Source organism: Triplophysa rosa, linkage group LG2 (genome assembly GCF_024868665.1).
Source record: "Triplophysa rosa linkage group LG2, Trosa_1v2, whole genome shotgun sequence".
Lineage (NCBI taxonomy): Eukaryota > Metazoa > Chordata > Actinopteri > Cypriniformes > Nemacheilidae > Triplophysa > Triplophysa rosa.
In genome coordinates, this window is record NC_079891.1 from 9,236,156 (window position 1) to 9,260,506 (window position 24,351).

The window sequence follows — 24,351 nt, forward strand, 5'->3', positions numbered from 1 at the left end:
GTATGTTTTGGCAGAACATTTGAAAAGATGGGGTGTAAGGAATTCACATTAAATAATATCTTATATGATGGCCCAAATGCAGGAAAACGAATGAGTGCAGTATGAAAATTTATTAGGCATAAATTTATAACAGCGAGGTAATATGAAAATATATAAGGAAATATAGAAATTTCTCTTCACTCTTTCATCACAGTAGGTGGCACTATGCACTAAAGTTTGTTTGCATCCTGCCATAAAACGTACAAAGAAGAAGTACAGCCAGAATGACTGATCGCAAGAAGAATCGAAATATACTTTATTCATATAACATCATTTAATGGAAACGCAGTCATTCCACAATATTGTTTTAATCGACACTTAGAAAACATCGCTTACATTTTGCCCTTAAACCTGGCTAGTTGTTCCCAAACTTGTTCCTGGGGACCCACTGCTCTGCATATTTTACTCCCTTGTCTAACACACCTGCATTAAATCATCAGTTCATTAGGAGAGAGATCAATGAACTGAAGTAAACAGTGCTTTATAGCGTGTTTTTGCGTTTTCGTGTGGACGCGGGTTTTTTTTAACGAAGAAGGAAAAACTCTGTTTTTAAAAATACCCGTGTGGACTAGGCCTAAAACATTCTTGTAGAACCACTGTTCTGCAAAGTTTTTAGTAATCCAGATAAGCTTGATTAGTGGGTTCAGCTGTGTTTAATTAGGGTTGGCTAAACTTGGCAGAGCTCTGGCCCTCCAGGCATTAGCGTTATTATTGTTAATTGCTAATAGATGAAACTTCTAAGTGAAAAAAATAATCAATTCAGTTTAATTCAAGTTTATCTGCATAGCGCTTATCACAATTTACACTATTGAAAAGCAGCTTTACACAAGAGCACAATATAAAAACACAAACAGAAAACAATAGTTATATAAAAAATATATTAAATTTGTAATAATTTTATAGTCTGGAGCTGGTGTCATCCTTCTGCATGTTTTGGGTCATCTGACGTGTTGGCAGGAGGCAGGATCAAGACTAGAGCTGGCCAACCACTAGTTACCTGGATGAGCATCCCAAAGTGAAAACAAAGCAAACAGAGAATAATTATTTATAATGAATAATTAGCAGCTGTTCGTAGCCTATTAATTAGAATAATTATTATATAGAAAAATTAATAATTTATGTATACTAGGCTGATGAGATGTGTTTTCAGTCAGATTTAAATTGGGAGTGTCTGAGCCCCGAACTGTGTCAGGAAGGATGTTCCACAGTTTAGGTGGTAGGTAGGAAAAATCTCTACCTCCTTTGGTGGACTTTGCTATCCTAGGAACTACTAACAGTTCTGAGTTTTGTAATCTTAAGTAGCGTGATGGGTTGTAGCGTATTAGAAGTTGTGGTAAATATGCAGGAGCTAAACATTTCAGGCTTTATAAGTCAGTAGCAGTATTTTGTAATCAACCTGGAATAGGGCTGAAACGATTCCTCGAGTAACTCGAGTTATTCGAATACAAAAAATCATCGAGGCAATTTTTGTTTCCTCGAAGCCTCGTTTAATCCTTGTAACTACAGTACACACGGAGCACTGCGTTTCCCCACGGACCGTTATTACTGACGCACAGCCCGCTAAACTCTATTCATGTTACGGGGTTCTCAAGTCTCCCGCATTCACCGTGAGACACACGCATTTGAGTCAGTTCACACGCTCACGCTTATTTCTCATGCTGATAAATAACTAAGAGCTTATGGAAATGGTGAACTGCTATTTTACTTGGTTTTAGTCTATTTTGCGAGTGAAACTTGTTTTCCAGCTGCATTGAGTCCATCAAACTAGATGCGGACTTGTGGACTCCGAATCATGTTATTTACACATGCCATCTGGCTGTTCTGCGTGTCTGCGTGAATGAACTGAACAGTTTAACGTGCTACAAGGGTGATGCTCGTGAATTTGTCTGCGTCTGCGCTTTATGAGGACATGAACTTCATCTCCAGAGTTGCTCTGAGAGTTTATTTCAGAAAAATTTTCTGAGTGAAGGTAACGCACTAAAAAATAAGCGTCTTCCGACGACCTGCCAAAATAAAAGTCCGGGTAACTCGGTATTTTTATGTGGACAAATATATTACTATTTAATATTAAAAAAAGAAACTAAAACTAATTTAGATAAACTAAATGCATCATGCATAAGCTGAAGTTAGTTGTTTAGCTTTGAAATTATTCTTTCTATTTTTATTAATGTTTCATATGTATGCATTTGTATTAGGCCTATATTGCATTTTGAATGTAATATGGCAATGGAATGTACTAAATGGGTTTAGTTTTCACAGATATGAATGTATGCAATTTCAGCAATAAATAAGTTAATTTTTCTAAAAAGGAAACAAATTAGTTGTTCATTTTAAGAGACCTGTCTTATTTTCTCTTGTATATTTAGTATTGCTCTTTAATAAAGAAAACGTACTTATTATCCGAATATCCGATTAATCGATGGAAAAATCAGTAGAATACTCGATTACTAAAATAATCGATAGCTGCAGCCCTAACCTGGAATTTAACTGGTAACCAGTGTAAAGACGGTAAAATTAGGGTTATATGGTCAAACTTTCGTGACCTGGTAAGAACTCTAAGCAGCTGCATTTTGCACTATTTGTAGCCTATTTATTGAGGATGCAGAGCAACCACCTAGCAGAGCATTGCAATAATCTAATCTAGACACCATAAATGCATGTACAAGCTTTTATGCATCAGAGACAGTTAATATGTATCAAGTCTTTACTGTATTGGCTGAGGTGATATTACATCCTTCTATTTGCAGGTTGAACTCCATACATCACATTCTAATGCCTGTCCCTGAATACTGGTATAATTTTGCAGTCGATCTAAAAGTATGGCATGGTCTACAGCAGTGGTCACCAACCCTGCTCCTGGAGATCGACCGTCCTGCAGTCTGCAGCTCCAACCCTGCTTCAGCACACCTGTCTGTAATTATCAAGCAAACCTGAACACCTTGATTAGATAGTTCAGGTGTGTTTGATTGGGGTTAAAGCTGAAATCTTCAGGACGGCCGATCTCCAGGAGCAGGGTTGGTAACCACTGGTCTACAGTGTCGAATGCAGCACTAAGATCTAGTAGGACTAGGAGTGAGATACAGCCTTGATGTGATGCCAGGAGCAAGTCATTAGTGATTTTAACAAGTACAGTTTCTGTGCTATGGTGCGGCTTAAAGCCTGACTGAAATAGTTATTGCATGTCATTTTTTTGCAAGTAAAAACACTGTTCGCTGGGGTCTAATTGTGGTTTCTTAATAAGAGGCTTAATCACAGCCAGCTTGAAAGGTCTAGGGACATGACCTAGAGTGAGAGAAGAGTTAATAATATTAAGCATAGGTTCTAGTGCAAGGGGTAGCAGCTCTTTAAGTAGTTTGGTGCATATGGGTTCTAATAAACATGTTGTAGATTTAGATGTGGTAATGAGTTTATTTAGCTCTTCCTGCTCTATGGGTGAGAAACACTGCAGCTGCTCTTGGGGGGAGATAGTCGTAGCTGATGCACAGGGCAGGGATGAAGATTGAAGATTTACTATTTTTCTCTTATGTTTTCAATTTTGGTGCCATACTTTTATCTTGGGCCTTTTTCTAAAGTACTTGATTAGCTGAATCAGTTGAGCTTGATTTGGGTTGGAGCAAAACTGTGCAGAGCTGTGACCCTCCAGGAAATGAGTTTGACAACCCGGATGTACAGTGACAGATCTGCTCTGAGGTTGTGATCACAGACAATCCATACTGTACGTCAAACCATCACATTGCTGCACTGAGGGCCAGTGTCATGATCCCTGTCTGTGTTTCCCCTTCATTTTATGGACTTTTGTTACAGAATGACAAACCGCTATGGATCAAGCAGTTGCCCTAGTCCGCCTACGCCAGCAAACTCTCACCCTCTAGGACCACATTATGGATTTTTGGGACATTTCTAACGCAAGAAATCTCCCATATTTCATTCTTATAGATTTTTTCACTTATTAATTAAACCAGCCACTCAAGGACAAACTCACCTGTGGTGGTCCTCGAGGGTCACTAAAACTATTTATAGATTATACCTTGTGTCTTGTCGGTTCCTCCTTCACCGTGGGTGAGGCTGAGGAGGAAGCTGCCCCCAAACATATTTTGGGAGGGGGCAGTTGGCCTCAGGCTCCGTTGGTCAAGGAGCCAGGCCCAGCATGGCAGCTTGCATGCTCCACATTAATGGTGGCCAGCCGGTCATCATGGCCGCATCACTAGAGCCTGCTCGCAAGATGGCGTCCAGTCCAGAGCTCGCTCGCAAGATAGCCGCCAGTCCAGAGCCGTTCACAAGATGTCCGCCAGCCCAGAACCCAATCACAAGATGGCTGCCAGTCCAGAGCCCGCTCGCAAGATCTCCGTCAGCCCAGAGCCTCCAGCCGTTATGGACGCCAGGCCAGTGGTCCCAAGTCCTGTGGGCTTTATTGACATTAGTTTAAACATTTATATCAAATCAGTATAACAAAGATGACAACAGAAAATATATTCATTTATTATTTGTTGTCTATCATTTATTTAATTGATTAAATTTTGTAAATTTTTATTTATAATATTCAATAAAAATAATATAATATTGCATCATGACAGAGAATCAGTGGTAATATTATCAAATTACCGGCGGGTCAGTGTTAACAGAGCTCTAGTTAAGCAACAACTAAGGCTTGGCCTGACAGTTAGCCTGCCCCGGACCAGGCTAGTTTTCCAGCATAAGTTGCCATGGTAACTGAGTTCGAACTATTTTAAGTTTGCTTTATGAAACCGAATCGTCCGACAATAAGTCTGACTTTCCAAAATAAGCCTGGCTTATTTCATAATAATTATTATTATACATTTTATTTATAGGCGCCTTACTAGACACTCAAGGACACCATACAATAGAATAAAACACAGTCCTTAAGACCATTAAAACAACATGTAGCCTGAGACAAACCGAGGCAATCAAAGGCAAATCATAGGCAATCGTACGTTAAAATAAAACAACAATCCTTAAAAACATTAATACCACAAGTAACTTTAGACATACTAAGGCAATCACCAAAAAGCGTACCTAAACAGATGAGTTTTGAGACGAGATTTAAAAACAGAAAGATTTTCACTGTTTTGTACATCTTGTGGTAGTGAATTCCACAGATTAGGAGCAGCATAACTAAAGGCTCGGGACCCAAAAGAGGTTGTGCAAGTTCGTGGAGGAACAAGAGTGAGTGCAGTTGATGATCTTAAAGTGCGAGTCGGGGTGTTATTATGAAGTAGATCTGACAAATATGAAGGAGCAAGGTTATTAAGAGCTTTGTAGACAAAAAGAAGGATTTAAATTAATACGATATTTAACCGGGAACCAGTGCAAGTGTTGCATTACAGTGCATTTATTAAACTCGTAAAATTGCACAAATGAAAATGTGGGAACAAAAGATGCATTCTATCTAAAAGCGAATGCTCAACCAGACTTGCTTGAAACGCCTCGTGTAACCACACCCCGGCGAATCTACATAACTTCGTAACATGATTTTACTAAGACCGCCCAAATCTACACATAGTTAAGGTGGGCGTAATCATAAATCTCATTGTATCGTCTGTCAGTACAATTGCTTTGGAACCTGATGTTCCGAATATGGCAAGAGGCGTTACATTCCCGTGAAATGCTTGCAGTATTTGACCAATCACTACGCTCTGGTGAACTGGCCAATCATAGCACACCTCGCTTTTCAGAGCGATGAGCTTTGTAAAAAATCAGCGCGATTCAGAGAGGCGGGGCAAAGAGGAGATAAAAATATGCACGGTATGTGGAAAATACAACGTTTTTTTAAACTTTAAATGGTGTATACACATTGCGTTACATCTAAAACAAACAATAATATTCGTTTTAGCCGTGCAATGTGACCCCTTTAAGTACCATCGAAGATGACACCCAAAGTTTTAACCTGAGAAGAGACAGATACCGAAAAATCATCAAAAACCATAAAAGAACATTTTGACTTTGCCAAAGTGTTTTTTGAACCAACAAGCAAAATTTACATTTTACTGCCAAGTTTCAGAAGATTTAATGTAAACCACTCCTTTAACTCAGCTACACAATCTGAGAGAGTAGATGGAGGAAAAGTAGAGTCAGGTTTAGAGGACAGGTAAAATTGGGTGACCGTGAAACTGGATATTGAACTTCCTAAAAATGTTACTAAGTGGCAGAAGATAAATGATAAATAAAAGAGGACCCAAACTGAGCCCTGCGAAACACCAGTAGCAACCTTAGACGGCTTACATGTAAAGTGTTTCAGCTGTACAAATTGAATACGACCAGTTAAATAAGACCTGAACCATGTAAGAGCGGTTCCAGTGATTCCAATTGACTCCAGCCTGCTTAACAGTATACTATGTGAGATTGTATCAAATGCTGCACTCAGATCAAGCAAAACAAGTATGGATAGAAATCATGAGTCAGCGGCTAACAGTAAGCCATTCGAAATTTTGACTAAAGCAGACTCGACACTGTGGTGTGGACGAAACCCAGACTGAAATTGTTCGTATAAACTATTGTCAGAAAGGTGATTCTGCACCTGAGCTGCAACGACCCTCTCCAGTACTTTAGAAATAAACAGTAAATTTGAAATGGGACGAAAATTGTCAAAATTACTTGGATCAGCCCCCGGTTTCTTAAGTATAGGAGTGATTACAGCAGTTTTGAGTGAGGACGGAACTATACCAGAAGTTAGTGAAGACTGTATGATATCCGTGATTAAATAAGAAAGAGAAGATAGGCAGGTGTTACCAAACATGTTGTAATAGGATCCAAGTGACAGGTAGTGGCGTTAGATTTTTGAATAAAACAAACTACTTCCTCCATGTTTGGAAGTGTAAAAGTAGAAAGAGTAGAAATCAGATGTTGTTTACAAACAGCTATACTGGAAAAACAGCAACTTTTATTTAACACTGGGATTTGCTGATGAATATTTCCAACTTTCGTATTAAAAACAACATAAAAGCTTCACAGAGATCAGGTGTGTACATATGAGAAGGGAATGAGTCTGGCTTTATGATTTTATTCACGACAGAAAAAGGGTTCTTGTATTCCCTTTACTAGAACAAATTAATTTAGTATACTACTCTTCTTTGGCTCACTCTGTCTATGGAACAGCCCTCTGATTCAGCTAATCAAGATCTTCAGGATTACTAGAAACTTCCAAGCAGGTGGGGTTGGAGCTAAACTCTGCTGGACACTGGCCCTCCAGGAATTTAGTTGACCTAGACCACCTGTGATCTAGATCAGCGGTTCTCAATCATGGTCCTCATGCAACTAAGACCAAATTATCAGAGCTCTGCTATTTTAATTATGTACTCCTACTGTAAATAATTATGCCATTTGTTTATATTTACTTGTGTTCAACTTAAATATAAGATAACTACTATGAAACTCAATCTACCCTTGGGTTCGTTTGTGCCTTTCTATTTTCTTTTTTCCATGTTCGTTTACATTCTCTCATTTTACTTTTTCTATGATGTGACTCGTTTAGGAGTGAAAGTGTTAAAAAATAAATGGGGTGTCTCTTTTCTTCTCTCTCTCTCTTTCTCTCTGTCTCTGTCCCTTTTCTCTTTTTTCCTTCTCTTCTATATATTTTTATCTCTAAGGTGTGAAGATTTAACGGCCTCTTATGTTTATGTCGTGTGTCTTTTTAGGCCCACGTCGTTCATCGCTGGCTAATCGATCAGGAAAATAGTGTGAGCTCTGAGCTGCTGGATGGCCAGGGAGTGTGGCACTATGATGAAACAGTAAATATCTGCAATATATCTCTGAATTTTTCTCATAATTTACATTCATATACCTATTGTATATGGACACAGTCTGTCACTAGACATGCTTGACATAGTTGTTGGTGTGGTTCTAATTTCATCTGCACTTTTTATTGTGCATTTGTGTTTCACCATATACTTATACCATTTAGTTATTCAAAGTTTAAGTTTCATTTTAGTTTTTTTTATAACTGTTTGGTGTTTGGCTTGCTTCTTTAGTACTGGTAGTTGTGGTTGTGGTCAAGGCTGGACAAGTGTTTTGATTTTTATCTATATGGGCGTTGGACAAAATAATATAAATGTTTATTGTTATAGGGGTTAATATTATTTGTGTAGGCTAAAAATATTGTGGTTATTTTTGTTTTTTTATATTGTCCAGGCTACATGCCAAAACAATTTCTTAAACAAGTCGTGTAAGAACAAGTTTAGCAGTGGTTAGAACAAGAAATTGGTTGAATGGAGGTCACCAATTATGAGGTTCCTAAATACAACCACTTTGAAGCAACTAGATAGACATCATACAACATTGTACTTGAGCCTATTTAGAATTTGTATGAATCTACTGCAATAAGGTCTGGAGCAGTAAGGCCAGGGGTGGTCCAGTACCTATTAATAAATAGTTGTCCCTTATAGAGGGTATCCATGTGACGTCACCGCACACGAAAGTCAAGCGAGTCACACATGGGAAAGTGACGTCAATGCATACCCTCTATTTCTACTGGAAAGACTCGGGGGTGGGGGCAGGTAAGGCAGGTAAATAATTAAATAATATTTATTTCACAAGTGGAATGGCAAGATGGCCAGTAGATAGTTAATAGTTTTTATGATTACACATTTTATGAATATCAAGTTTTTGGTATAGGTCCAGTCCATAGTTAGAATTCAGAGGGAAGCAGATTCTTGCTGCTCTTACCAAGGATAGAGGCAGGGGCGGAGCCTATCCAATAGATGTGTGGACAGGGACATCAGTATCTGCAAATGCAAAAATATGTCAATTTAGGTCTTATCGTGTCGAGTATGACTGGCTATGTTTGTGATGAAAGACATAGCATAAAGTCTTCCTGGTAGAACATGCATTAAAGCTTCTATTTTCTTGGTGTTTACAACATTTTGTCCAACCCCATATTACATATTTATTTGGGTTATTCTGTCAGTCCCACTTGGTCGTTTTGTGAGATTGTTTGGTTGCTGTTAGAATTTTATTTCCATTTTTGTGATGTGGATTCCTTTCCTGTGTTTATAAATCTACTCATGCAACACAACCATGGACAAAAGCGATATCACAATAGTAATGCTAATATAACAGGCAAATGAACACATTTTACCAGTGGGTATAGTTATAACAATTAAAAAATACATTGTTTTAATGTGTTACAAATGTATCATATGACTGCATTTGTGTTTAGACACCAATGCATGCACTGATGTGCATTGATGTCTGAAAAGCATCCACATCTTTCCGTGTAGTGCAGTCAGAGCTGAATCTAAATGGTGAGTTAGGTCAAATATGTTGTTTCATATCTGTGTTGGTGTTGTATCTATTAATATGTTCACATTTCATAGCATACATGTGTTGTGGATGGGATGTTTGGTGTAATGTTAGTGTTTCTATATAAATAATGTTTTAACGAGCAGTGATTCAGGTAAGTTGCTGTTTTTCTGTATTTTTTTCGAATTTTTCAACATGATATTAATTAGTTGGGAATAGTTGATGAAATACTTAACTTAAGGCCACAAGCCCAATAATAAATATATAGCCCAAACACTATATACGTACATAAGACAATTAAAGTTTTGACATACATTTTCAGATCTTTATATTATGTTTCTGAATGTTAGCCTATGAAGTTAGAAATGTTTTATCATCCAAGTTAAAATATATAAAAATATATTATATATTCTCATTTTCACTTTTTGTAAAAAAACACTATTCTAAGCTGTTTTAAATGCCATTATCCTATCCAGAAACACAAATACACACCCACTGCTGTCCTTTATAGCCACAATGTCTGGCAAGTTGATAAGCTGGAGTGCTTCTACAGAATCCAGTCTGAGAAAATGAAACCAGAGAGGAAAAGGTTCTGGATTTGTGCTATCAAATGTGCTTCCATGCTCTGAAGGGCAAAAACAGCTACGTACATTTTTGCATAAAGGCTCAAATAAACCATATATTTTATTTATTATTTTAATTGCAAAGCATTCAACTTAAGTATAAAGCCAAAAAAGATTTAACAAACAGCACAACTCACATTTGCAAAACCAGATTTGTAAATTCAAACTACAATTCATAAATACACAGGTGAAAGTAAAAATATTTTCCCAAATTCTCAAATACGTCTTATCTAAATAAATTCAAAATGATTTCACTATATGTTTTGATATGTTTTATATGTTTTTAGTTATTTAATTAATTAAACTAGAACATTAGTGAATATTGTTAAGTGTATTTCTGGGCTAAATTCGCATTTCCAAATGGTCACACAAGTGTTGCTTTGAGTTTGTGTTTGATATTTTTAAGTCAGGTTTCAATTTTCAAATTTCTTGTAAATTGGGAGATGTCCTGTTTAGCATATTCATAAAATATTCATAAAGGTCAAATATTCATAAAGGCTTTTGTTAGTAAAGTGGAGTGTTTACAGTGTTACAAAGTTGATGTTAGTCTACCCCAGATTTCTTTTAATTAAAGGTTGTAAGCTGTACACCAGTGATCACTATAGCATTTGAAAATAGAGTTGCAAAGAAAGTGCTATGACTGTTTTAATTTTTCTGAATTTTCTGTTTTCTGATATACAATAATAAATTAAACCATAAAAATACTGTAATATTACCAGGGGTTAAATTGCAGCAAAACTGACCTAAACAGCTTTCCGGCACTTTCTAAAAGTTAGAGGAGGGGAAAGACAACCCATATATAAAAATGAAACGTCATTTGTGACCCTGGATCACAAAACCAGTCTTAAGTAGCACGGGAACATTTTTAGTAAAAGACAAAAATACATTGTGTGGGTCAAAATTATCGATTTTTCTTTTATGCCAAAAATCATTAGGATATTAAGTAAAGATCATGTTCCATGAAGATAATTTGTAAATTTCCTACCTTAAATATATAAAAACTTTATTTTAGTGAGTGGATGGTCTGCCACAGTGCCCCTGATTAACAACTTCAAAGGCAATTTTCTCAATATTTTGATTTTTTTGCGCTCTCAGATTCCAGAGTTTTAAACAGTTGTATCTCAGCCAGATATTGTCCTATTTTAACAACTCATACATCAATAGAAAGCTTATTTATTCATCTTTCAGATTATGTAAAAATCTCAATTTTGAAAAATTGACCCATAAGACTGGTTTCACATTTGACCCCCATCTTTTTTGTTTTCCTTGTAGTCCTAACCGTATTTGCTGTCACTGTCAACTCAAGAGCCAATTAATGCATGACTCGAGAGGCTAGAAATGCACAAATGTAGTAAGGTAAATTTACTTTGTCCACCAAACCAATCTTTTTATAATACAAATAAATACAAAAATCGTATGTATGTGTACAGTGTGGTGACATCAGACCCTTCACTCTTATAATGTTCAAATTATGCTAATTATAGATAGCTGGTTGATCAGTCTCAAGGGAATTCGTGAAATTGTCACGAAATGTAAATTTATTAATTCGTGTTCATCAACACGAATTTCCTCTTTTTTTTCGTGTCACTCAGTACAACCTTTTTTCGTGTCACCAGCACAACAATTTTTCAATACACAGACTGCGTGTGTATGTACATTTATATATTTCTAACCTGATATCAAAAGAAGTCACAAATACTTTAGGAGTTGGCTAACCAATACCTTACCTCAACTCAAACCCTAAAATCATAGCCGCAAAGGCAAATTTAGCTGAAAATGCTAGTTTCACAAGGTGGTAGAGCAATGATAAATGGCTCCCCTAACCCTGCCCCTAAACCTAACGTCACAGGGGAAAAGTCATATCATAACAAAACATACGAAAAAGATCGTAGGAAATAGGAATTCACACGAATGAGCCATCTTGTAAAATAGATATGAATTCCCATCAGCATTGATATATATTTATACATATGAAAGATATCGTGTATTAAAGTACTTTTGCGTGCTGACTGACACGAAAAAAGTGGAAATTCGTGTTGATGAACACAAATTAATAGATTGCAGTTCGTGACAATTTCAGACTGTGTTGAACATTATTAGGGCCATGATGCGGAAAGCTTGGAAATCACAGAATTCAGGCAAACTGAATTTGCTGTATAATTTGGAATGGCATAGAATCTGGTAAATTTTGAATTTCTGATTTAGAAAGTAGTGCTAAACAGCTTTAAATTGTGCTATAAATAAGGAAAAAATATTCACGTGGTTTAAATATAGCTTGTTGTGAGTACTGTATTTAATAATAATAGCTAATCCTGTGGCTCAGTGGTTAGAGCATGGCACTAGCAACACCAAGGTCATGGGTTTGATCCCAAGGAATTGTACATACAGTAGTTAGAAACAAATGTTTAGTACAATGCAATGTAAGTCGCTTTGGATAAAAGCGTCCACCAAATAGATAAATGTAAATGTATTCCCGAATAGTACAGTCTACTCATTAAAAAGGAGTTAACTGTACTCAAAACTGAAACAGTTCTGTTAACATAAAAATTTAAAGGGTCCCAGATAGCAAGCAACAATTGAATACATTTTTAAAAAAGGTTAAAATGTAAAGCCACAATATGGGATATTTGGACCGCTAGATGACGCACTTTCGAAACAACAACAAAAGGCGAAGCTATATGACGCTATGGAGGAGAGTGGAATCATGGGACATGTCGTTTTCACCATCCAGAGGCGTATGGAGATCGCCCATCATGTTCATGGACGAGGTAATGAATTAATTTTATTTTATATCATCGTAATGAATTAGCTTGCAAGAAACGTGGAATGTAATGCTACGTTAGCCCGCGACTGATATTGGACTTCGTCCATTGATTTGGTTGCGTAATGTTACACAGTTTTACCTGTTTAAAACAATCATACAGTCGTCGTTTAAAAAATAAATTTGAACGAACCCACAGCATTTACAAGTAACGTTATTGGCTACATATGTTTGTGCGACATATACCGTATTTCATAGGGTAACTGCATTCATAACTATTCAAATAATCTGTGAATGAGTATTTTGTGTACAATAAAAAAAATGTGCTTACCTGTCTATTAAAACACATGCGAGAGCGGAGTCTCTGTCCAAGTCCAAGTTGGTCGCGAAGCTCTCTCCATTTAGAAAACGCCACGCCGATATTAATCCTTGTTTTATTTCTTTGTTTGTCCATAAGCCTGCTTGCCTCATTTGGCCTACATTTACACCTTTTGGGGTTTCCTTTACTCGCCAAAGAGTAATCGTGATCCATAATAACAGAACAACAGATACTGCGTCGCAGATGCTGTATAACCACTTCCGCATTTGCGTGTTGCCGTAGTTTCTGCAACCAGAAACTGAGGGTAGTGCGGAGCACCGGATATTAAGTCACTGATATGCGACAAATACAAGGGAGACAAGGGACGGGCCATTATTTTAAATAGGAATGTCTCTGGATTTGCACATTCTTGGGAACATTTGGGATAATGTAAGTACACAACTGCATGAAATATATCACACTGTGCAAGTGATTTTTGGATATGTCATAACAAAATTCTTCCATATTGTGGCTTTAACCAGACTACCATAATGGTGATTATTGTTTGCTTTAGTTGGGCTCTTGAAACTTCAAAATCATTTTACTATTCAGATATTTGCTTAGGTTCTCTTTAACAATTGAAACCGTGTGTTAAAACCTGTTTGTTTGAGTAAAAAGCAAAGAGATCTGGTAGCTGTTTTTAATTGATGATTTAATCATTATGAATCGCTGATAAAGAGTGTGTTGTGTTATTACTTTGTAAAGTGCTTTGATATTACAGATTAGTGTTATGACTGTCCTATCCTCAGAGACAAACAAAATATGCAAAACAAATTTTTTTAAGTATTAAATCAATTAGACATGAATAATCAGTGTTTGAAACTCAACAATGGTGACAATCAACAAAAGAAAGCTTCATGGTGCAGTGCATGCTGGGTAACATCAAAGTACAAAACTCATTCATGATTCCCAGCATGGATTGCGGTTGATCTGTTTATCTGAATTTGTTTGATGATTGTCACAATTGTTGAGGTTTGTATGATGAGTGTTGTCTAAGTGAGTCAGTAAATCATTCTTTATTTTGACACGATCCTTGTGCATTTAAGAATTGAAACATTTTAATCAGTAAGAATAGGCTGAAACTCATTATTATTTAAAACAGCTTCTTTACTTTATTGAAACTTGACACCTATTATGAAATCTACTCCAACTTGACCTTTTTAAAGATTGCTTTTTAATCAATGCGCAAGTGTTATTTCTGAAACAAATACAAGCACTGACAGAGAAATTAACTTATCAGAAGCCAAGAGCCCGACTAAAGCAAACACTGATCAACATAATGGTAGTTTAATCACTTCCTAATATTTTTTTAGTAAAGTGAACACTATTATAATAAGTTAACTTAAGTAATGATTTTGAGTCAGCAGAACTTAATTATACTTGATCAGTAAGTTCAGACAACAATTATTATTCAGTTCTACAAATCTAAAATTAAACACTATTTACTCAAAAATATTGATATAATCGGTTTCCTCATTTTTTTTTAAAGTAAAGTCAATTTATTACATTTCGTCGCTGTCGGGCGGAAACCTCCTATGTCCAAATTTGGTCAATTTCATATTTTTTCACAAATCGATGCTATTGGTCAGTCCCCATGTGGGTCTGTTATTTTTACAAATTATTAACCAATCTAAAGTGTTGAAAATAGCTTGAGAGCAAAACTCTTAACTCCATTGGACACTTCAACTGTCTGAGAAGTCTCGTAACTCCACCTCTTCTTCACTCTGCGGGAGCTTCTCGGCATTACGTCTCCTGATTGAAAGTTTTTTATAAGATAACGAGTGAAAATAGTTAGGTTAGATACATTTGAGTAGGTCTGTTTTGTTAAAAATCGATAGCTGTAATGCTTCGGTGCAGAAGGAAGCCCATGAGCCACGAAGGTAAGTTTGCGAGCAGATTCGGCTAATTTCCGCCTATTAGACAGCCTATAGTCAGCTCATCGTTTTTTGTATTACATCACTTATAGTTCTTAAACCTTTAAAATAGAGTTTAGGAAGATGTATGTAACCACAGTCGTTAGCTTTGGTTAACGATTGAAGCCTTTTCTCTTGTCAAGAGGCTCAACGCGACCGCCGACTTTATTTGCGTGCAGATTAATTTCCGCCTATATTAGACAGCCTGTTTAACGTTTTAGTTTGGTATTGCATCACTCATAGCTCTAACGTTTAAAATAGAGTTTAGGAAGATGTACAGAACCATGTTTCAAAAGGCTCAACGAGACCGCAGACTTTGATGAACACTGCTGGCAGCAGCGACGTCTGTGTCCGTACCATTCTTATCAATGACAGTTTATTCTCGTATCTCCCTGCTCCCAAGTCATAAATCTCTGATTAAACAGGGTTTTGGGGAAATGTTGTGTTAATGTTGGTACACAACAGTATATGATAGCAATATAAGGTATAATACCAACTTTAATGATACAATGTTTAATAACTCAAAAAATATGCAGTTTTTTTAACTTCCTGAAAAATAATGGTTTTGGAGATACGAGGATTCCGCCCGACAGTGACGATTTCACAGTTTGACAGAGCAGTTGATGTTACTAATTATTTTAAGTTCAGTCTACTTAGAATTTAGTGCAATGCCCTTTTATATGTTGGATGAGCTGAACATTTTATGTTCCCTTTACTCAAATATCAAATACACATTTCTTAACTTTTTTAAGGTAATCGGTTTCCTCAAAATGTTTAAGTACACTCAACTTGTCCGGGTTTACAGTGTCTCTGAGTGACTGCGGTTTTGGGTACTGCACGCATAATGCTCGTGGAGTTTACAGCACCTGCGTACGTCTCACTATACGGGGACACGAACACATTCATGAGCTACATCTCCAAAGTTGCCCTGAGAGTTTACATCACAAGTATTTCACTCATTTGAGAAAAGTGACTGTCAAACACACTAAAAAGGAAATACACATTTGAGAAATAATGAAATGGATTTCATGAGGCCCTGTGTGCGATTAAACTGTAGCCTACGTAAACTAGTGAATTTTATTAATAAAGATGGTAATCCTCTCTTCACTGTACCGTTCTATTAACACACAAATTCAGTCACAAATCAATGTATCTTACAGAGATAGACAAAATGTGAAGCCAAGCGAAATGTGCTGCTGACTAATTATTTTCTGGGGTATTTCATCACAAATTTTCCTATATTACCAATTACCAATCTATTTTGCTATATAACCAATTGCATTACATTTAGTCATTTAACAGACGCTTTTATCCAAAGCGACTTACAGATGAGGGAAACAATGGAAGCAATTGGAACAACATAAGGACAACAAAAAGCATAAAAGCAAAAAACAAAAAAAACATTAATATACTAAAAGCCAAGAATGTAAAAATATGTTCAAGAGATTTAACAATATAAACCTGTACTGGATTTTTTAAGATGTAGTCCTGTTTAACGTCTAATATAAACTACATTTGCTTTTAGAATGCACAGATGCTCAAAATCAAAGATAAGGAAGTGTCAGGGCAGTGCCACAGTCAAGGACAGCAGCCAAGGCTCCAAGGCCACAGAAAGATGATTTTGCCCAGTTATTAGAGCATTTCTTAATATGATTATTTTAAGAAAACCTATCCATGTATGTATGCAGCAAACCAAAAGCTGGGGGGGCTCTGTTTGCAAAGAGGCATCTTGTCTCGGTGCTAATAGAACCGGATCACTACTCTTTCTCAAGTGAATGGCAAAACTGCAGGGTTTGTCCATATGGAAACAACTTATATCTTTAATTATACTTCACAACCTTTCACCTTTCAAGTCAAAAAGTGGTAGTCGAAATTCTACAAAAGAGGTCAGAAAAAGTATTGGATGCATCCTTCCACAAGAGGAAGCCATTGCTTCAACTAAAGGTGTCTTAAGAATGGTTTATTACAGTGCCAAAAACAAAAGGCCTTATACTGTACACCTAAAATTTATGAATTACCAAAAAAAAAACGTGGTTCAAATGGGGCGAGTATTAAATTCTAATGTTTCTTGTAAGGAAATAATCAGCTTTTTCTCAAAAGAAATGCTCAATTGTTTGTTTGGCTGCATCACTTTTTCCCTCTTCCAGAACTCTTGGGAGTTTGTGGTCCCGATGTGTCTGCCATTACTATTTGAACGTACTTGATGCACGTCAACATTAATTAACAAACCTGAGTAAACGATCAATTGTAATATCCAGTAATGCAAACTACAAAATGGTGAAAACATATAATTTACGTTTATGTAATGTAATTCGGAAATATCCGTATAAGACAAACACATTACCAGACCTTCACTAGTACAAGCTAAACCGCATGGCTTTGACTCGGGTGCGTTAGAGGTTGAGGTTTGCCTTTTAAAACAACAATATTATTAGCAAATATTTCAATTGCATGACTTTTAAAATTTGAATTAATTCTCGTACTTTAATTCCGTTTCTATATTATAGAAATAGAAGCCCCGAAGAGGCAGAGACCCATATTGAATCCATTTTCTTATTCTTTAGTCTTTAATTCAATCTCTCTAGCGCCACCAACAGTCCAAAGTGTCACATACATTTTTGATTATAACTTCGGAAGTGCTAGAAACAAAATTATGTTTCCTCTGAATCCTTGGCTCATGACGTTTCGATTGTACCATATGATTTCATTTTCCATGCATTCAAATTTTACCACCATTTTGAATTTTTTGAAAAAATTACTTTTTATAACTCATCCTGGGGTGTTTGGCCAATTTGCACTAAATTTGGTATGTAGCATCTAGAGACAGTGCTGATAAAAAAAAGTTATTCAAAGATTTTCAATTGGCCAATCCGTTCTCGTACAGTGCATCAACGCATTTGACCGAGAGCTCACCAAAACGGATTTGAGGCTGTATCTTCAAACAATATTTAATGTATCAACAGAAAACTTATGTTTCATCAAAAGCCCGACTTGCGGTAACATGCTGTGTTTCGGCCTAGCACCACCTACCTTTCAGGGGAGTTATGAAAATGGCTATTTTTGCTCATAACAGTTTGGCCAAAAATCATAAAGTTGGTCTCATTAGATTCGGGGTGGCATGCTGAGTCAAACGATATCCAGTATCCCATGTCAGCCATTTTGAATAATGTTGAATAATAATGTATATGATATTGAATAATGTAGTAAAATGCTGTATTTTATAAATGCATTAGCGTGTCTTTACAAAACTTGCTATGGGTCATTAGGACAGTGCCCTGACAGAGCCTATAAAGTTTCAGGACAGCACCACCTAGTGGTGAAAAAATATGTTTTCAGACCTATAACTTCGCCTGCGGTTGACGGATTTTCAGGGGAATCAATTCCTTACATTCCTGAATTGTCCTATGATACCAAACATGCCAGGTATCGCATCATGATTGACCCAGTATCGCGTGTTAGCACTTAAAATACAATCATGAATATCTTTGCAACCATTTCTCCGATCGAGACAAAACCACCGTAGAAAACACGGAACCTTAGCTGGTTTATTATATATCTCAGGCCACATGTTAAAATTTCCATGGGAAATGGCCCCCAAAAAAAAGGTTTGGTGACATTTAATGTTTATGCTTTTGTGAGTATATATGCTTATAACTTCTAAATGAAATAAGATATTTTCACCATATTTAATACTATGGTTTATGGGTGCGGTCTGAGGACACACCAATAATTTGGTGGGGCTGCGCAACTTGCTGGCCTTATAATTAATCAAAATGTTGCATTGGTTCCGATTGACTTCAAATTTGATACTACCAAAGTTGTGTATTGACACAAAAGTTTGTACGTATCATCATTGGCACATCTTGTCCTCCTCATAGAAATTTGGTCAGAAATGTCCACATACGGTATATGTCCTTTTGTGCCTTGTAGGGCTTGACATTGTAATTGCAGCTTGCAGCTATATTTTAATTTTTTTACCATTTAAAATAACCCCAAGTGTCTGCAGCTTGTATAATATGGTGTATATGTCTGTACTCAAAAGGTTAAAGGAATAGTTCACTCAAAAATGTAAATTCTGTTATAACTCTGTTACCCTTATGTCATTCCAAACCCAAATGGTCTTTCATAAAAGATAGATTGTATTCCAATCTGGTAATATTTTATAAAAATATAAATTGAACATGTTTTTATTTTCTTCACTGACAACGGACAAACATAAAAACACAGACATGGTTATAGCTGTTGTTATCTAATTTTGCACTCCAAACGTCTTGAAATGCAAATATGTAGATAAAAAAAGTAAAAAAAAATGTGTTAGGGACAAACTCAGTTTTTGGACCTCTGTATTTCTATAATCCTGCACATGGCCCTGGATGTTATGTGCCTTTATGTCTTCGAATGGTTGGCATGCTTTGGAGATCACCAAAACACCAAGCAATAGTGAATCAAGAGATTTATTTAGAGATGTATTTTGATTGACAGAAAAAATGTCCCTCTAAATGGATGGGCTTTTTTTCACAAACTTTCTGACAAATTCCACTATCTGTGGGCCACACGAGTCTTTGGGGAACACTGTGGGGAAAAAAAGAAATGCTGAGAAACTTTGTATGAAAAGACAGAAGGATGTACTTTGTTTTCATGTAATTTGATCAGCAAATTTGTTATTTAAGATTTATTAGGTCTGTGCCAGCTAATTTTATTCTGTTCGTTGTGTATGTTTCGTATATGTTTAGCTTTATTTGAGAAAAGTAATTATGCAGATTTACTGGTCGTTCTGTATATATACCAACTCCGCAATCATTAGCACATTCACTGTAATTCGGCATAAAAATGTCAAATAGCCCAAAAAACGGTAAGTATATTACAGCATTTTATAGTATATGTCGCCATGCCAATCTAGTAATATTTATTTATTATGGTATGAATATGTGTCATAGTCCCGTCTGTTCCCCTGCCTGTTTCTCCTGAGTTTTCCCCACAGACTCCACTTCCCATCATCCTACACGCACCCTCACCGGTCTTTCGTCAGTAATCACCCTCACCTGCCAGTCAACACCATAATCATCAGAACTGTATATATTCGCTCCTGTTTTCCCCTGTCTTTTGTCTAGTCTCTGTTGTGATGCGCTTTTCTTTTGTTGTACCCGCTGATTCTAGTGTTTATATTAAAATTACTCGTGTTGGATTTCTCCCTGTCTGTGGCTATACGCGTTACAGAAGACTAGACCAAAATATGGATGCCGACAGCTACTCTCCAGAGGCACACCTGATGCGCCTGATACAAGAAGGCCACCCTCCAGAGAGTTACGTGGAGGATTTTGTGGAGTTATATGATCGGGTGAGTTGATGCGATTCCTTGTTAAACCACATGTTCCTGAATGGGCTGGATGATGATCTGCTGGTTATCCTCATGCTCCCCGAGCCGGATAGATTCTCACATGTGGACTTCATCAACAGTGCTCTAGAAATAATCGGTTCCAGTGTCTGTGTGGGAGAAGTAGATGACGAAGTTTCACCATCATTATGCACATTCACTGTAATTCGGCATAATAATGTAATTTAACCAAAAACGTTAAGTATATTACAGCATTTTATTTTATTTGCCACTGTACCAATCTAGTAATAATATTTATTATGGTATGAATATGTGTCACAGTCCCGTCTGTTTCCCTGCCTGTTTCTCCTGAGTTTTCCCCACGGACTCCACTTCCCATCATCCTCCACGCACCCTCTCCGGTCTTTCATCAATAATCACCCTTACCATCACCATAATCATCACAACTGTATATATTTGCCCAAGTCCTCCATACCAAGCCACTCCGCACCAGAGCGCCCAGGCCACTCTGCTTCAGAGCTCTCATTTTATGACCAGCTTCTCATGGAGTTTGACCTATCTACAGCAACAATGACCCATCTACAGCCTCAATGAACCAGCCACAGAATCCGAGCCATCTCCAGTGTTCCCCTTCAAGCCCTCTCCAGTGTTACCCTTCAGAGAACCCCTTCGAGCCTTCCCAGTAGTCCGCACAAAACCCAGCATTTAGCCCTGAGCCCCACTAGGAACCCAAGCTCCCCGAGTATAAGGGGAGCTCAGCCCTGGGACCTTAGGAATCCCTGGGTGCTACTGTGCCACAGTGGCCGTGGGAACATTGGCAGTTCAAATTCCCCAAGTAAATTTTGTAAATTTTGTGCGGGGGGAGGGGGGTTGTTGTGCAGTACTACTACGGCCACCACGACCAGCTCCTCTGTCCCAGGGACCAACGGCCACGCCATCTCCACTACTCCTGTCTCCACTGTTATGGCCACAGTGGCCGTGTCTGTTCCCATCGCTCCCATCTCCAAAGTCAAGGCAACGGTGGCCGCCTATATCCCCTGGCTCCCGTCACCTCCATGGCCTCCCTGACTCTCAGTGCCGATAGCAAAGTCCTGGAGGCTTTCCGTCCTGTCCTTGTCCTCCAGGACAGCCCACCTTCCCTCCCTGGTTGTTACATCTTAGGCACAAGGTCATGCCTTCCAGAAGGTGGGAATACTGTCAGAGTCCTGTCTGTTCCCCTGTCCATTATTCCTGAGTTTTATCCAAGGATTCTACTTCCCATCATCCTCCACACTCCCACACAGGTCTCTATCAGTAATCACCCTCATCTGCCAGTCATCACCATAATCATCAGAACTGTATATTTGCTCCTGTTTTCCCCTGTCTTTTGTCTAGTCTCTGTAGTGATATTCTTCTTTTGTTGTACCCATTGATTCTAGTGTTTATAAATACAGAATCAAAGTTTGATTCATTACCACGGCAACACCATTCAACATAACAAAAATCCGTTCACAATTTAGCATCTTCAATGTCTTGGTATCATGTTGACCAAGTTTGGTGGCAATCACATAAATCTTATGAGAAGTATTTAAAAATTCATAACATGCAATTGTCAAAAAAAAGTTTTGTGAGTGACACACTTCCTGTTGCCAATTGATGGCGCTATGACCAGGAAGCACCATAGCCACATCAATGTGATCAAACATAATTGCTGCATCCCAATTCGCCTACTTATACCATGCACTAAAAGTATGTACTGTTTTCATTATGGAAAAGTATATACATTTTAGTGTGTAACAAAACAATATGCACACACTGGGACATACTAACAGGAAACGGAAGTGGCCGTTGTTGCCTAGACAACATTGTGGCCATTAACTGTCACACACATCAAAATACAGCTCTTCTTTCCATTTAAGTATTTATTCATGAATTGTTTCATATGTAATGTAAACTTTGTGCTTATATTTATTAATTTAGTGACGCATCATTTATTTAATTTTATTAATGCAGTGGAGCATCACTTAACTCAGCCTACTCGCGGTGAGTTGTGGGTAATATTAGCCGTTAGTGTACATCATTCTGCACTTAGAATTTCTACCGGAAGTAGTAGACCATCAAGGAATCTTTGGAATACTCTTTTCAAAATAATACGATTTGGGACATACTAATTATATTTTCGAATACTATTTAGGACGGATAGTATGCGAATTGGTACGCAGCAAATGAGTTAACATACTGCGGAAGTTTGATCGCAATCACTCAATGTATGCAATAGCTATGAGGTAATTACTGTTTCTCAGATTTCACCATAAATGTATTGCATCACCGTGGCAACACCATTCGAGATATCAAACATCTGTTCGCAATTTAGCATCTCTTTTGGTGGCAATCGTATAAATCGCCTAGGAGGAGTATTTAAAAGTTTACCGCATGCACTTTTTTCAAAATCCAAATTGTCTGACTTCCTGTTGGGCGGTGCTAATGGGTGTCCATAATAAAGTTGTTTGGGTCAATGAGATCTATGTACGTACCAAGTTTTGTATGTGTGCACACACGTATGTGTGATCTATGCACCAATATTTTATTTTCATTCTAGGCACTACAGAGCCCCCCTGCCACGCCCGTATCCCAGCCTTTGCCAGGTCCTAATGGCCGACGTCGCTGATGTTTGTGCCAATTTTCAAGACTTTTTGAGCATGTTAACTCTTTCCCCGCCAGCCTTTTTTTTTAAGTTGCCAGCCAGCGTCAGCGTTTTTGAACATTTTTACTAAAATTTGATGGCTCACAGTACATTTTCTATAATGAATATACAATATCAATCATATGAAAGAACAGAGTTTCTCCTTTTAAACAAAAGAAACCATATTCTTCTATCTTCATTTATTCTTTTTTATCACCTCTAAAATGCATCGTTTTGATTAAAAAGATGAGATAATTAGCGTTTTTGTCAAAGACTCCGCCCAGATTAGATTATTAAAAACAGATCAAATATTTACCCAAAAAACAGATAAAATATATACGTTCTAGATTCAGAGATTCTGTACTTTTCCAAAGGTGTGTAACAGCGCCACCTGCTGTACAACAGTACAAACACTGATTGCCGTAATAACTTATTTTGCAGGGAACTGTTGCATTTTAAATCACAATATAAGTCATCAATGGCAGGGAAAGAGTTAAGGCCCCCAAAATGGCAAAAAAAAAAACATCCCTCACACAACCAAGTGAGATTAACCATGATAAACTGTGTAATAGCAGTGGTGGAAAGTAACTGATTACAAATACTTAAATTGTAGTTCTTTTACTCCTACTTGAGTTGAATAAAAAAAAAGTATTCAACTTTGCTACATTTATTTTTCTCCAAAAGTAAAAGTACAACATAGACAACGTTGCCAAGGAAGAAACCAAGGGTGATCTTGTGTTTGCTTAAACCGCACTTTGACATTCAATCACTGGCACTTTAAATTAGCATCGCTAACGTTTCAATATTTAGTTAATGTATGCAAGCTTTGCTCATATTCTGATTGTAAATTGTGATTTAGTCAGCTCCTGAAATGGGTCATACCATTGATATTACCAGAGCACTGAGCAGCTGAGGTAAATAGAAAACTCGGCTCATACAAGCACGCAATTATTGCATTGATAGAGCGAGCGAGGACAATGTAAGTGTCGAACATGCATACACGCAGATTATTGGTAGATCTTTAACAGTGCGGTTAAACCAAATGTACGAAGGAAACTTCATATGAAGGCAAAATAACAACATTAACAACAAAGAGTGCTTAGTTTAGCTGTCAGTCGGGGTGACAACAACATAACTCACTGCTTAATCACCATAGTACAGGGGTCGGCAACCTTTTTGACATTGCATACCGTTTCAATTTTTCTTAGTGATCACTGTGCCGTATCAACAAATTTATCTCAATATAATTATCCAGTATATGGAATCTGCTTACTGTTACATTAGAATCATTTTTAAAGAACAATTTGATTTTTGAGGAAAAAGCATAATGTATTGAAAAGGGCTTTTACCTGTAGGCTATAAGAAATGGTGATCAAAGATTTTTTTTACAAATGTGTTTGATAAC

At 37.2% G+C, this 24,351-nt stretch overlaps 1 protein-coding gene across 1 annotated transcript in view; it reads left to right on the forward strand.

Annotated features, from left to right (window-relative positions):
* ank1a (ankyrin 1, erythrocytic a) overlaps positions 1 to 24,351 on the forward strand; it is a 371,228-nt gene that overhangs the window by 25,106 nt on the left and 321,771 nt on the right. The window contains exon 2 of the mRNA XM_057351699.1: positions 7,692 to 7,784. Coding sequence (XP_057207682.1) covers positions 7,692 to 7,784 — 93 coding nt within the window. The remainder of the gene's footprint in view (positions 1 to 7,691; positions 7,785 to 24,351) is intronic.